This window comes from Lepus europaeus, chromosome 2 (genome assembly GCF_033115175.1).
Source record: "Lepus europaeus isolate LE1 chromosome 2, mLepTim1.pri, whole genome shotgun sequence".
Classification (NCBI taxonomy): domain Eukaryota; kingdom Metazoa; phylum Chordata; class Mammalia; order Lagomorpha; family Leporidae; genus Lepus; species Lepus europaeus.
The window spans coordinates 119037299-119051064 of NC_084828.1; the positions used below are offsets into that span (position 1 = coordinate 119037299).

The 13766-nt window shown below is 40.1% G+C and overlaps 1 protein-coding gene across 1 annotated transcript; it reads right to left on the reverse strand.

The window, feature by feature from the left end:
• Positions 1-1388: 1388 nt before the first annotated feature.
• Positions 1389-3890, reverse strand: LOC133751589 (zinc finger and BTB domain-containing protein 10-like). Its single transcript, XM_062181732.1, has one exon. It carries the CDS (start codon positions 3888-3890, stop codon positions 1851-1853), a length of 2040 nt encoding a protein of 679 aa, XP_062037716.1. The 3' UTR covers positions 1389-1850.
• Between the last annotated feature and the right edge of the window lie 9876 nt (positions 3891-13766).

Genomic DNA, 13766 nt, shown 5'->3' on the forward strand with positions numbered 1-13766 from the left:
ACCATTTATCAGATTAGAGCAGCAGGAGAAAGGTATTTCTAAATCATAATCATTTTAGTGGTATTTGTCAGCTTCGCCAAGGTAACTTCGCAACATCATTCTCTTCATTTGTGAAGTAGTAAAATTCATGTCAAAAAGGAAAAAGGGGATGGGTGAAGTCAGTTAGTTCATTCCAATAAATTACCTCTCCAGTTCTTATAAACATGCCCATCAGCACAAAATTGAGAAATAATACCGAAGAAGAGACTTGGTTTAAGTTATGGAGCAAATTAAAATGTAAAGTACAAGAAAATAGAACCAATGGGGTTGAAAAAGCCCCTCACTGAAAATCTGTATTCACACAAACAAGACAAGTATCTGCTAATACTAACTGATAGAATCAAAAAGGGAGAGAAAGATCCAACATGGGAAGTGGGATACACAGCAGACTCATAGGATGGCAGATGTCCTAAACAACACTCTGGCCTCAGAATCAGCCCTCAAGGCATTCAGATCTGGCTGAAGAGCCCATGAGAGTATAGCAGGCATGGAAAGCCAAGATATCATGGAAAAAAAAAAAAAGACCTAAATGAATGATCTCTGTGAGTGAGATCCCAGTGGAAAGAACAGGGCCATCAAAGAAGGAGGTACCCTTCTCCGAAGGGAGGAGAGAACTTCCACTTTGACTATGACCCTATCGGAATAAGATCAAAGTCAGCGAACTCTAAAGGCTTCCATAGCCCTGGCAACTCATGACTAGAGCCTAGGGAGATTACTGACGCCATGAACAGGAGTGTCAAATTGTTAAGTCAGCAACAGGAGTCACTGTGTACTTACACCCCATGTGGGATCTGTCCCTAATGTGTCGTCTAAAGCGAAGTGATGCTATAACTAGTACTGAAACAGTATTTTTATACTTTGTGTTTCTGTGTGGGCACAAACTGCTGAGGTCTTTACTAATTATATACTGAATTGATCTTCTGTATATAAAGAGAATTGGAAATGAAAAAAAAAAAAAACAACCTGGTGTTAAAATGGAAATGGCATAGAAAATTAATTAATTTGAAAAAAAAATTATGTAGGATCTCTGTCTTTAATGTGCTGTACATTGCTATTTAATGCTATAATTAGTAATCCAATGGTAGTTTTTTCACTTTGTGTTGCTATATGGGCAAAATGTTGAAATCTATACCTAATATATACTAAACTGATCTTCTGTATGCAAAGAGAATTGAAAATGAATCTTTACATGAATGGAAGGGGAAAGGGAGCGGGAAGGGGGAGGATTGCGGGCGGGAGGGAGGTTGTGGGAGGGGGGAAGCCATTGTAACCCATGGGCTATACTTTGGAAATTTATATTCATTAAATAAAAGTAAAAAAAAAATAAAATAAAATTAATAAAAATAAAAATAGAAACAAAACTCTACTAGTACAAACTAGCCTGAGTGGTTTGATGGACAGACTGATTGGGTCACTGTCACTGTACTTCCTAAATGGATTTTCTGCATTCATGTTGAAGTAGCACATGAATGTAAGCTCTATAAGGACAGGTAATATTTTCAAAGGACCCAAATAGCTACTGTATATCCTATAAATAAAAAATATTTTACTTTGATAACTGACTGAATATGTGGGAACTCCATGTAATCCAACCACATGGTTGTCTGCTGTACAGTCCTGTGCAAATATTTTAAAAAAAAAAAAGTTTTTTTTTTTTTTTTGCTATAAGGCTTTGACCCTACAGTTTTCACAGCAATGTAACTACCTCATCCAGCATGTACCATATTTTGCAAGCCTTCAAGTTCAACAATCCAAATTGTCGATTCATATTATGTCCAAATGCAGCATCCTTGAGGAGTATAGTAGGTCAGTTAATCATCTAGAGACATACAAACATCTCCTGATTCATCCCATCGAGACGGATTGTTCTGATCTTCGCCATCATCACCCAACTCTTCATCAGCTTCTCCTACTTCGTTCTCTTCATATTCTTCATCCCGAGGGAATTCTGTATCCTGTCCCTGATCTACACCTTCTTGCCCTCCTGGTTGTGATTTATCTGCACAGTCTACACAAACACCATAGCGCCGAGAACCATGTCTTATTCCAACACTGGCTGCTAACATGAAGATCTTCTTACACACCATACATTTGTACTTTTTATCCTTTTTATGCACCAGGGAATGTCTTTTTGCATGCTCTCTCCGAGTAAACAGCTTTCCACAAATATCACAGCTAAATGATCTCACTCCCGTATGAATGAGCAAGTGCCTTTTTAGTGTTCGTCTGTATTTGGCTACATAGCTACAATGAGGGCATTTTAACTTGTTCATGATTAGACATGATTCACCATTTTCCCAAGTTTCTTGTTTTGGCCAAGATTCTGGCAATAATCCATATTTGAAATCGTTTGCAGCACCTGGTATCAATCCATACTTGAAATCATTTGAAGTACCTGGTATCAATCCATATTTGAAATCATTTGAGGGACCAGGCATCAAACCATACTTGAAGTCATGGGAAGTACCAGCATCACCTCCATCTTGACCAGAGCAAGCTTCAGCCAATAAATTTGCATTCACACTCCTATCACCATCTGGCCCTGAGAGGAGAGCACCATCCAAATCTGGTTCTTCCTTGACGATTAGCGTCTTATTTTCTTCTGGATAGGCAACAGGTGGTTGCATCACTGAGCAATCTTCTAAATTTGTTTCATTATTAGGTGGTATGTTATAAATAAATCTCTTTGTAGTTTGGTTTTTCCTCCTTGTTTTGCCAGTCTCTTGAATTCCCTGGGAGCCCATATTATTCCAAATAAACACTTTTGTTTGACCTTGAGATTCATTTTCAGCCAATTCAGGAGAACCATCCTGGACCCAATTACTGTCACTCATTTGGTAGTTTTCTAATTGGCCCTCGTCGACATTAGAACCATCATTTTCAATTTTTACATTACTTGCCAAATTGGTAAGATTCCGTGTTGCCCAAAAGCTGGCAATTTTTTGATCCCATGATGAAGACAGACCATCTCTATTAACTGGTTTTCTATTGTTATAGTCCACAACTACAGACTCTGGAGCTTCTGATTTAATGCTTATATTTAAGGCATCTTTAATGAAATTTCGGCAAGTTTGAACAACTTCACTCATTTGAAGATAGCTGGCCACTGTCATCACTTCAATGGCATTTTGGCTTGTGAGCACCAGGTTACCAGAATACAAGAAGTCCAAGATGACTGAAAAACCTTGAACTGCAGCAATATCTAAATGGGTAGTATTGTTTTGGTTAGGGCTTTCTTTGTTTGAAACGCAATATAAAGTCTTAAAGAAACGGCTGCCTGCAACCAGGATGTTCTTATGAGCTTTAAAGATTTTTCCGCTCACCACAATGCTGACATCACAAAGGATATCTTTCTTTCTCTGTTCATCTAGTTGTCGAAGAAGTTGATAGCAATAAGAGTTCTCACTTGGCCTACTATTAAAGTCACAGTACCCCTCCTCTGATGGTATTTCTGACTCCTGGGCATTGGCTTCATGGAGTTTGTGCTCGGTAGAGACGTGGTGCCTCAGGAGGAGGGTTTTCTTGTAGTTGCGGGTCCCTCGAGAAAGCTCATCGTACCCCACCTGGGGCAGGTCCACGCTGCCCCCATCCTCGGAGGTCTTTTGGCACCAGCCGCAAAACATAAGGCCAGTATCCTTGGAATACCGCAGCCAGGGAAAATCCTTGAGCCAGGAGGTCTGGAAGGAGCACTGGAGCTTCTGCATTAGGGACTTGGACCGCGCGAGCGGCAAGTGCTGGACAGTCTCTCCTTCGCCAGCTCCCACACCGCTGCCCTCCACTTCTTCCCCGCCATCGCCGCCCGACCGCCTGCTGCTGCCGCAGCTGCCGCCTTCCGCCCCACTGCCCAACATAATTATTTTTAAATTTAAAAAAAATCTATAAAAACTCATATAAACAATGAGAACAAAAGTGTTGATGATAGAAAAAAAAATCTTCAATAAAATGGAAGAGCAGTAACTGATTTAACAGGTTAGAGACAGTTGCAACCTAAATTACCTGCACGAAAAAACCCTGAAAAAGAAGTCAATTTGCTCCTGAGAAAGTTGTGACTTGACACTGGAATAGAATGAGACCAGGAGCCAAAACAAGGAACTGATTGTTGGACAACTGTAGTGGAGCAGACAGACCTCCAGTGTCCCTCGCCATCAACTGAGGCTGGATGACACCCATATCCAGACTGATTTGCATATCCCTCCCTATCTCAGGAAGGAGTCAGTAGCTCTACGCCCAGAACAAACTGAAAGGAACAGGTTTGGAACCCAGGGCCAGCATCTGTAGTGAAGCATAAGATGGAACAGAAAAGAAGTCTATGTACAAATGACGGGGACGCCTTGCGACTCCTCCTGTACCCAAGCTCTTCCTCCAGAGACGACCAAAAAATCTTTTTCCAGAGAAACTAAGTGTTCTTAGAGAAAACGTGTAACAATATCTTTCCATGCTGGCAATTAGGAATGCCTCAGTAAAATAAATTGCTCCTCAAATGCTGAACAGGGTCATCTCAATTTGTAGTACCTCATTCCTTTATCTTTTTTTTAAGATTTATTTATTTATTTGAAAGTCAGAGTTACACAGAGAGAGGAGAGGCAGAGAGAGAGAGGTCTTCCATCCGCTAGTTCACTCCCCAATTGGCCAAAATGGCTGGAGCCACACCTATCCAAAGCCAGGAGCCAGGAGCTTCTTCAGGGTTTCCCACGTGGGTGCAGGGGCCCAAGGACTTGGGCCATCTACTACTGCTTTCCCAGGCTATAGCAGAGAGCTGCATCAGAAGTGGAGCAGCCAGTACTCAAACTGGCGCCCATATGGGATGCCGGCATTGCAGGTGGCGGCTTTATCCACTTCACCACAGTGCCGGCCCAAGTACTTCATTCTTAACTGTGAATGAACTTTGAGCAAAAACTACTTATAACTGAAGAATGACACCAAGGCGAAACAAAGAGAAGAAAGGCATCCATGCAGACAAAATGCACAATGAGATGTTGAGGAAAAAGAAAAATGAGGAACAAGTTTTTTTAATTTAAAAAAGAACTATTGAACATTAAAACTATGAAAGCAAGATGTTTATAATAAGTAGGAATACAAAGTTTAGGGCATCACCTGGAAATTAAAACAAATTAAGACGCACACCAATTTTTAAGGAGGAAAATATTAAGTCAGAGAGAGTCAGCCAAGAGAAACAATATTGAATCAATACTCTAAGGAAAGAAAAATGGAAATAGAAGAGCAAAAATTATTGAAGAAAATTAAAAATTTAATCAAGGTGATCTCTAGAAGAAAAGGGCCAGAGAAGTCTCCCCACAGAAAGATAGACACCAAGATTCATGAGCCTGAAATTTTGAATCATCACAGATGAAGAAATAATCATAAATGTTTGTAGAGGTAAATGTAGCAAGCACCAAAATGCAATGAAATTCCTTAACAATCAACATTAGATGTTGAAAAAACAAGTCAATACCAATAAATTAAAAAAAAAAAATTGGATGCAGTGGAAAAATTACTTGAATGATACAAGCTACCAAAAAATACCCAAGAAAAATGGAGTTACACTAATGGCCTTAAATCTATTAAGAAATTTATTTGTAATTAAAAATTTTACCAGGTCCAGCACTGTGGCACAGTGGGTTAGCACTCCTGGTCAACATCCGAGCTCTGAGCCCTGCCCTGAGACCACAGGAGCCCCTAGGAAAGGCTTACCTGCATAAAGTCACTTCCCTGAGCTCAGCTGCTGCCCCTTTCTGAGGGCAAAATGACCAAACTGCACCTTGCTGTATTAGTTCCTGCTGCTGAGGGTCAGATAAAGTCGCTCAGCTGTGTCTGTAGCTCAGCCAGTGTCTGCAGAGAACCCCAGCGGGTCAGCCCTGTTCTTGACTGAAGCAGAAAGTATGAGGAGAGGGGAGGGGCACAGGAAGCCACCAGAGCCACAGCTAGGTCCCCAGTCATAGCCAGCCCACCTGAAAGCACTTCCCACTTTCTGATCTGTTGGTCAGTGCCCAGGGGTACCCCCCAGGGGGCCCAGGCCTATGCACCCCCTTGGCTTGCCGGTCACTTGCCCTGACAACACAGACCTTGGTCGGGGAAGAAACCAGAAGAGCACTTGATCTCTGCACGCAAATGGGGCTCTCAGATGGCAGAGTCAGCTCATCCCCAGAGCAGGCCGTGGGCCCGCTCAAAGCCCAACTGGGTGCAGAGTCCACTTCCTGTGCACCAGGTGCTTTTCACAATCCTGGTGCAGAAACCACAGAACCTCCTGCCTGCCCTTCTCAGTGCGAGAGGCCCACTCTTTCTGGGCCACTCAGAATTTGCCTCTGGTACCCCCTTCTGCAAGAACCGGGTGTCCTAAGCATGCAAGGCATACCTCAGAGGGCAGGTCCTTGTTCTGGCCTTTGCACCTGCCCCCAGACCCTAGGGGTGGGGATTAGGGCGTAGCTTGTGAGCTGCCGGGGTTTGGGGAGATCTGCAGCCCACAATGCCCTGACCTTCCTTCCATAGCGATACAGGATGCAGGCAGCACCCTGGAGAGGAGAAGACCTGCAGAGCTGATATCTGGTCGTTGTCTCCTCTCCATAAAGGATGTTTGTCTTATCTATCTTCAATCTACTTTTCCTTTTCTCTTTTTCACATTTCTCAGTCTCTCTGTGCCAGCTTTCTGCCCAGAGGCCATGTGGCACAGTGGAAAAAGTCCCCGAGGACTGCCAGGAGTTCTGGGTGAGCACCTCGGTTCAGCCCCTGGCTTGCCATGTGATACAGGCTCGTCCCAGCCTCCCTTTCTGCCTCAGTTTCCCCACATGCAGAATGAGCAAAGCAAACCAGGTTTTTCCAGGGTCTTTTTCCACTCTGCCACCTTAGAGATCTCCATCTTCTCTTACTTTGCTTTCTCTGTATCGTCTTTATCTGAGGCTACAGTGGGTACCAGGGTTGGTTTCAGTTTTTGAGCCCCGCAAGCACATTCCAAGATTGGCCTGAAACTGCATGAGCAACATCACTCTTAAATAGTTTTTTTCAAGAAGCACCTTACCAGCCAACTGCAATGTTGTCCTGTTCCTTTCTACTCACACCCCTCACCCTTCTCATCCCACGCTCCCCACCGCAGTGCTCTGTGTTGTATGCATGTGCTCTCTGTTCTTGTACACTCAATAAAGTGAAATATATATGTTTGATGATGAACTGAAAAAAAGTATAAATATACTAATTATATTATGCTAATATTCTGATCCTAAAACCTAAAGAAGATATTACCAAAAGAGAAAACTATGATGAAATATCCCTTATGAAAATAGATGCAAAAAGTCTAAACAATTTTAGAATATAAATTCATCAATATACAAAACAGATCATCTAACAAGATCAAGGAACATGGGGCCAGTGCTGTGGCACAGCAGGTTAAAGCCTGGTCTGCAATGCCAGCATCCTATATGGGTGCTGGTTGGAGTCCTGGCTGCTACACTACTGATCAATTTCCTGCTACTGTGCTTGGGAAAGCAGCAGAGGATGATCCAAACCCTTGGGTCCTTGAACCCACATGGGAGACCCAGAAGAAGCTCCTGGCTCCTAGCTTTGAATTGCCTCAGCTCCACCCATTGCAGCCATTTGGGGAGTGAACCAGCAGATGGAAGACCTCTGTGTGTGTGTATGTGTGTGTGTTACTCTTTCAAATAAATAAAAAATAAATCTTAAAAACAAAAACAAGGAATACAACACTGACTTTAAAAAAGATCAAATATCACTTAGAACAAGAATACAAGGTTGATTTAACACTTCAAAACTAATCAGTGTAAATCATTTTGTACCTACTCCCCATGTAGGCCCTCTGTCCTTAATGTGTTGTACTATGTGAATTAACAATAAAACTACTACTCAAACAGTACTCTATAGCTTGTGTGTCTGTGTGGGTGCAGTCTATTGAAATCTTTACTTAGTATATACTAAGTTGAACTTCTGTATGTACAGATAATTGAAAATGAATCTAGATGAAGAATGGGATGGGAGAGGGTGTGGGAGATGGGATGGTTGCAGGTGGGAGGGAGGTTATGGGGGGGAAAGCCGCTATAATCCAAAAGTTGTACTTTAGAAATTTGTATGTATTAAATAAAAGCTGAGAAAAAAAAAACTAAAAAAGAAAGTGTATTAGACCTTCAATAGACATAGAAAAAGCATTTGACAATATCCATTTCTTATAAAACTTCTAGCATTCATTTTTTTCCAAAGATTTATTCATTTATTTGAAAGTCAGAGTTACACAGAGAGAGAAGGAGAAGCAGAGAGAGAGAGAGAGAGCGAGAGAGAGAGGGGGGATTTCCATCTGCTAGTTCACTCCCCAATTGGCCACAACAGCAGGAGCTGTGCAATCTGAAGCCAGGAGCCAAAAGTCTCCTCTGGGTTTTCCCACGTGGCGGTTTTACCCGCTATGCCACAGAGCTGGCCCCAACTTCCAGCATTCAAATAATGGAGGGAAACTTACTCAGCTTGATAAAGGGTGTCTATAAAAAGTCTGTCACTAACATAATAGTTCCTGGGGAAAAAACTGAATGATCCACCCTTAAGATGAGGAAAAACAAAACACTTACTCTTATTACCCCTGTTCATGTGACTGGCTACAAGTGAGAGAGACAAAGGCATCCAGATTGGAAATGAAAAATTACATCTGTCTTTACTGATATACAGATAACATGATCATCTAAATATAAACTTTAATGAAATCTATAAAAATGTTATTATTAATAAATGAGTATAGCAAGTTGTAGGTTACCAGCTCAATATAGAAAGATCAATTATATATACCAGCAACAAACAATTAGAAAATTAAATTATAAAATAATATCATTTAAACAGCTTAAAGATAAATCTAACAAAACCACAAACTGGAAAACAATTCTAATAGAAGCTACGAAGACATAATTGAAACATATAACTTGTTCATGAATTATAAAACCAAATATTGGTAAGATGTCAGTTCTTCTCAAATTGATATATAGATTTAATACAATCCCATACAGAACTCTATCTTGGTTTGGTATTGTTTTTAGAAATTGACCAGCTGAGCCTAAAATTCATATAATAATACACATATGAGCTTGGAAAAAGTTATCAATATGCTTACATTACCACAATATTATATAGTTCCAGACTAAGTTCTTGGTTCTATTGGGTTCCATGCTACTAATGGGAAACATGATGAAACATTTGAAAAATTGAGGGTCATCATAGAGTAAATTAGATAATGGTTAATTATAGGTAAAGAAATTAACTAGACAATTGTTAACTGAGAAAAGTTCTAACCCATGCATATACACCATTGGTAAAAATAAAAACAAAAAAAATTTACTAAATAAAATTTTAAAGGAAGATGCCTTTCCTCCGCTTCATCACGGGTTCAGACACAGTTCATTTTTTTTTTGCACCGCGCTGATCCGAAGCCAGGAGCCAGGTGCTTCTCCTGGTCTCCCATGCGGGTGCAGGGCCCAAGCACTTGGGCCATCCTCCACTGCCTTCCCGGGCCATACCAGAGAGCTGGCCTGGAAGAGGGGCAACCAGAACAGAATCCGGCGCAGGCAGAGGATTAGCCTATTGAGGCAAGGCGCCGGCCAGTTTATTTTCTGATCTCAAATCCTATTTAGGAAATAGGCACAAATCACAAGGGATAACACCACATAAAATGGATTTTATTATCATACATGATGCTTATTTCAAAACTGGATTGCTCATGGTGCACCCTCCCTTGTTTACCTACATTAAAACCAGTGCTGGCCTGCACCACAGCTCACTTGGTTAATCCTCCGCCTGTGGCACTGGCACCCTGGGTTCTAGTCCCGGTCGGGGCACCAGATCCTGTCCCGGTTGCTCCTCTTCCAGTCCAGCTCTGTGCTGTGGTCCAGGAGGGTAGTGGAGGATGGCCCAAGTGCTTGGGCCCCTGCACCCGCATGGGAGACCAGGAGGAAGCACCTAGCTCCTGGCTTTGGATTAGCACAGCGCGCCCGCCGAGGTGGCCATTTGGGGGATGAACCAACGGAAAAAAGGAAGACCTTTCTCTCTCTCTCACTGTCTAACTTTGCCTGTCCAAAAAAATAAAATTAAATTAAAATAAAACCCAGTGCTAAGTTTATGTAAGTTTTAACTGTGAAATGTAGGTATGACAAAGTTCGGACACTCTTTAATAGAAATCAGAATCAGTGATTAATTTTCAATGTATTAATTTTAGGTTGAATTGTGTGTCAGTGTAACATTATGAGTACATATCAGATGATCTTTAAGAAAACAAAGGAAAAAAAGTTGAGTTCGGGGAGGGAGGCAAATGAGAAATGAAAAAGAAAATCAGAACAGAAAGAATGCCACTTGCTTCCCTTATTGTATCATGTCTCATAAAAGTAAAAAGAATATGAGAGTAAAACAAGAAGTCAGATCCCTTGAGTCCACTAATCAGTGTCTAGCACGAAGCATCTGGAGCTCTCTCCACCACAAAGAGGAGCTCCTCAACCAGAGAAGGAGGCAGACTGGTCCTCAGATGCATGAACTCTGTTAGGGACCACTGACTGTTTTCAGTCTTTGCAATGGCTCTATTCCTAATTACAAATTTATTCTGGGGACTAATTACTGAAGAATTAAAAGTTAAAGGTGGTAATTACAGCAAGCACTACTGTAATTTATGTATTCTATTGTGTTTATTGTTTTGTAGGGTAATCAAGGGAGACCTTTCTGACAAAGTGGCATTTGAACAGTGACTCCCAATTCTGACCAATTCCTGCCAGAAACATTACTGACTTCCATGTGAAAAGTGCCTTATAACTCCAGCTCTTGAACCCCAAGAAGCTCAGTTTCCTAAGTGTCCCTTTTGAGAGATTCCAATGGAGCTCTCCCTTGTTCATCAAACTTAATAAATAACCCAGCTTTTTAGGTCTATGTTTCCTTGGCAGTCTCCACACAACTGAGAGTTTTCAGCATGTCAGTGGTATAGAAAATGATGGAAATGGATGAGATGCCCCAGGAGACCACTGAAGAAAAGGATGGCAGGAGGCTGGAGGGGGGCACCCTGGAGCAGCCCAGCATTTAGAAGCCCATTCCAAAGATAAGCAGGAATCAACAAGAGGACAGAAAGGAACCAGTCCCTGAGACTGAAGGAGAAACAAAAGAGCGTGTACGTTAGATACTAAGCAGATTTTGAATCTTCAATCTTAAAAAAAAGATATGCTCTAAAAAATTAATAAAAATAGATTTGATTACAAGTGGATTGGCTTGATTGAGAACAGATGAATTATACTCAGATGTACTACAAGACACAAAATAAGCAAGGGGTGATTAAGATGAGCCAAACACCTTTGACCCCTGGCCCATGACACACAGAAATCGTCTGAAGGAATTCATCCACGCAGTTATTTCTAAATAAAGTGATAAAATGTCAAAGCATATAGCAAAATCCCCAAATCAAAAGATGTGTGAGGCTGTGCTGCTCAAACTCTCTTCCTACTCTCTTGATTAACTATTTTCTCGGCTTCTACACATTCCTTTTATTCTTCTTCAGCCGTATTCATCTTTCCCTTTAATCAATCTTCCTGCTGCTCAGCGTGATAGACTTCCATTCCCTTTAGGAGGCTGTCAATGATAGAGCCAAATTTAAAATGGGCAGGCACAGAGCAAAGGGACAAATGTAAAACCAAAAGGAAACTTTAAAGCCTCAAACCAAAAGACCCTGTTCACGCATACAGAGGACTTTTCCAGCACGAATGAATAATAAAGATGAAAATCAGATAGTGTTAGAATTCGAAGGGACTTTGGAAATTGCCTTGTTCAAAGACATCTGTGCCATTTCAGAAATGAAGAAAATAAATTGCAGAGAAATTAACCAATTTGCCAGAAGTCATTGTGCCAATTGGTGGCAGATCTGGAGTAAGCCTGACTCCCAGACTAATGCTTTTTCTCTAAACTATAATAGTATCATAAATATTAACTTCAAATAAAATAGACAATAAAACTATTTAAAATCCTTGTAAGTAAATGTTTTCTATAGCAAATATACATATTGAATTTTTTTCCATCTGTTTAATTTGGTTTTGCCATGAGAGTTTTTATCGCATTCTAAAGGCTCAATTCATTTCTATTCCAAGGGCAAGGAGCATCCCGTGCTCATTCAGTACTTCCAGGATATGAAAAGGATGCTGAATGAACACATACAGTTGTTTGAAAATCTGAAAAAAAAAAAAAGGCAAGAAATAAACGATTAGATTGGTATCCACTCACTAGTGGATGTGTCCACTTGGTGGGTAATATTCCTTAACGGATTTTTCAGTCACAAGCAGAGTTTCTCCAAAATCCAAAAAATTTCTTTTAGGCATAACTCAAGTTTCTGTCCAGGTTCAAGTCAGAATGACTTAAATAATGTGGGAACGTATATATTTCTAAGTCATCTTTTATAATGGAAAAAGATGTCTTCCTCTTATATGTACTCATGTACTAATTTGGTAACATGTGAATACCTTTAATGTTTTCTCTTTTCTTAGTATTATCTCTTGGCTTGTCCTTGCACCTAGGAATTTTTCCTGGATTTTCAAACCTTTCGAGTATTCATTAAAACCATTTTATTGTCAAATCTAACTAACTACTATTTGATATTTATAAAGTCATAGAAATAGAAATTTTCAGGCCTAGTTCAAACATGAGGTTAGTTAACATGATTATAATATATCCTTGATAACAATGGATTATTCTTAGAAGGATAAAGGTAACTTTTAAAATACAACTAGTTTTAAAATAAAAAGAAAACACAATAAGATAAACAAAAAAATGATTAAAACAAACAAGATGGAGAAAGAGTAAAGTTAGTTCACAAAGTACATGTAGTGAAAGTAATGTGGGCATACATATGGCCCTGAGATTTCTGTATTAGCCAAAGAAAAGCAACAGATATAAGTAGTGAGATAGTTCAAAAAATCCATACAAGGAACCACACAGCAATTCAGTCTAAGTATACATGTGCCTAGTACTAATACCAGACAGAATTTTCATTCATGAATCTTCATAAACAAATTCTGCATAATGTAAAAACCATATCCTAACACTCTTATAGTAAACCCCAAAGCTTTGAAATCCTTTAAATATAAATTAAAAATAGCTGTGCACCATGTAGAAAACAGAGATGAGGAAAAATAAGATACTTGAATTATTCCTCCTCAATGTTCACATATGAACAGTCACAAAATCTTATAAATTTCACTTTTGCCATTTCTTTGAGAGGTGGATTCCTACTTTTATCCTCATTTATCACCTGACCTATTTTGTGTCTTCCTGATTCTCAACTGCCCAATCTATAATACAGTGCCTAGGCAGATATTTCTCAGGCATTGACTTGTTTTTCTTTCTCTCAAAAAAAAACATTTTTACAGGGAAAAATATTTACATTTACAAGCTGTTTCCTATGAAACTCTTCACAATCTTGACATCACCACAGATTGGGGGTATCAAACACCAATAGCTTTGAGGCAGGGTCTGTACCAGAGTGAAGTGATCTTGGGTAGAAAAAGCAACAGAGCCCTGAAGAGGGCTGCAACAACGATGTGAACTTAGTATCTCAAAATAAACCAGAAAAATGAATTTTATCTATAAAATCTCCCTCTCTGTAAATGTAGGAATCTAATTCAAGACAAACTAATGGTATTTTTCAAGCCTGTAAAAGGACATTTACAGATAGGCTATGCCCTAAGGATCACCAGTTTGGGACATGTATCTTGTGTGCTTCCCCCTAC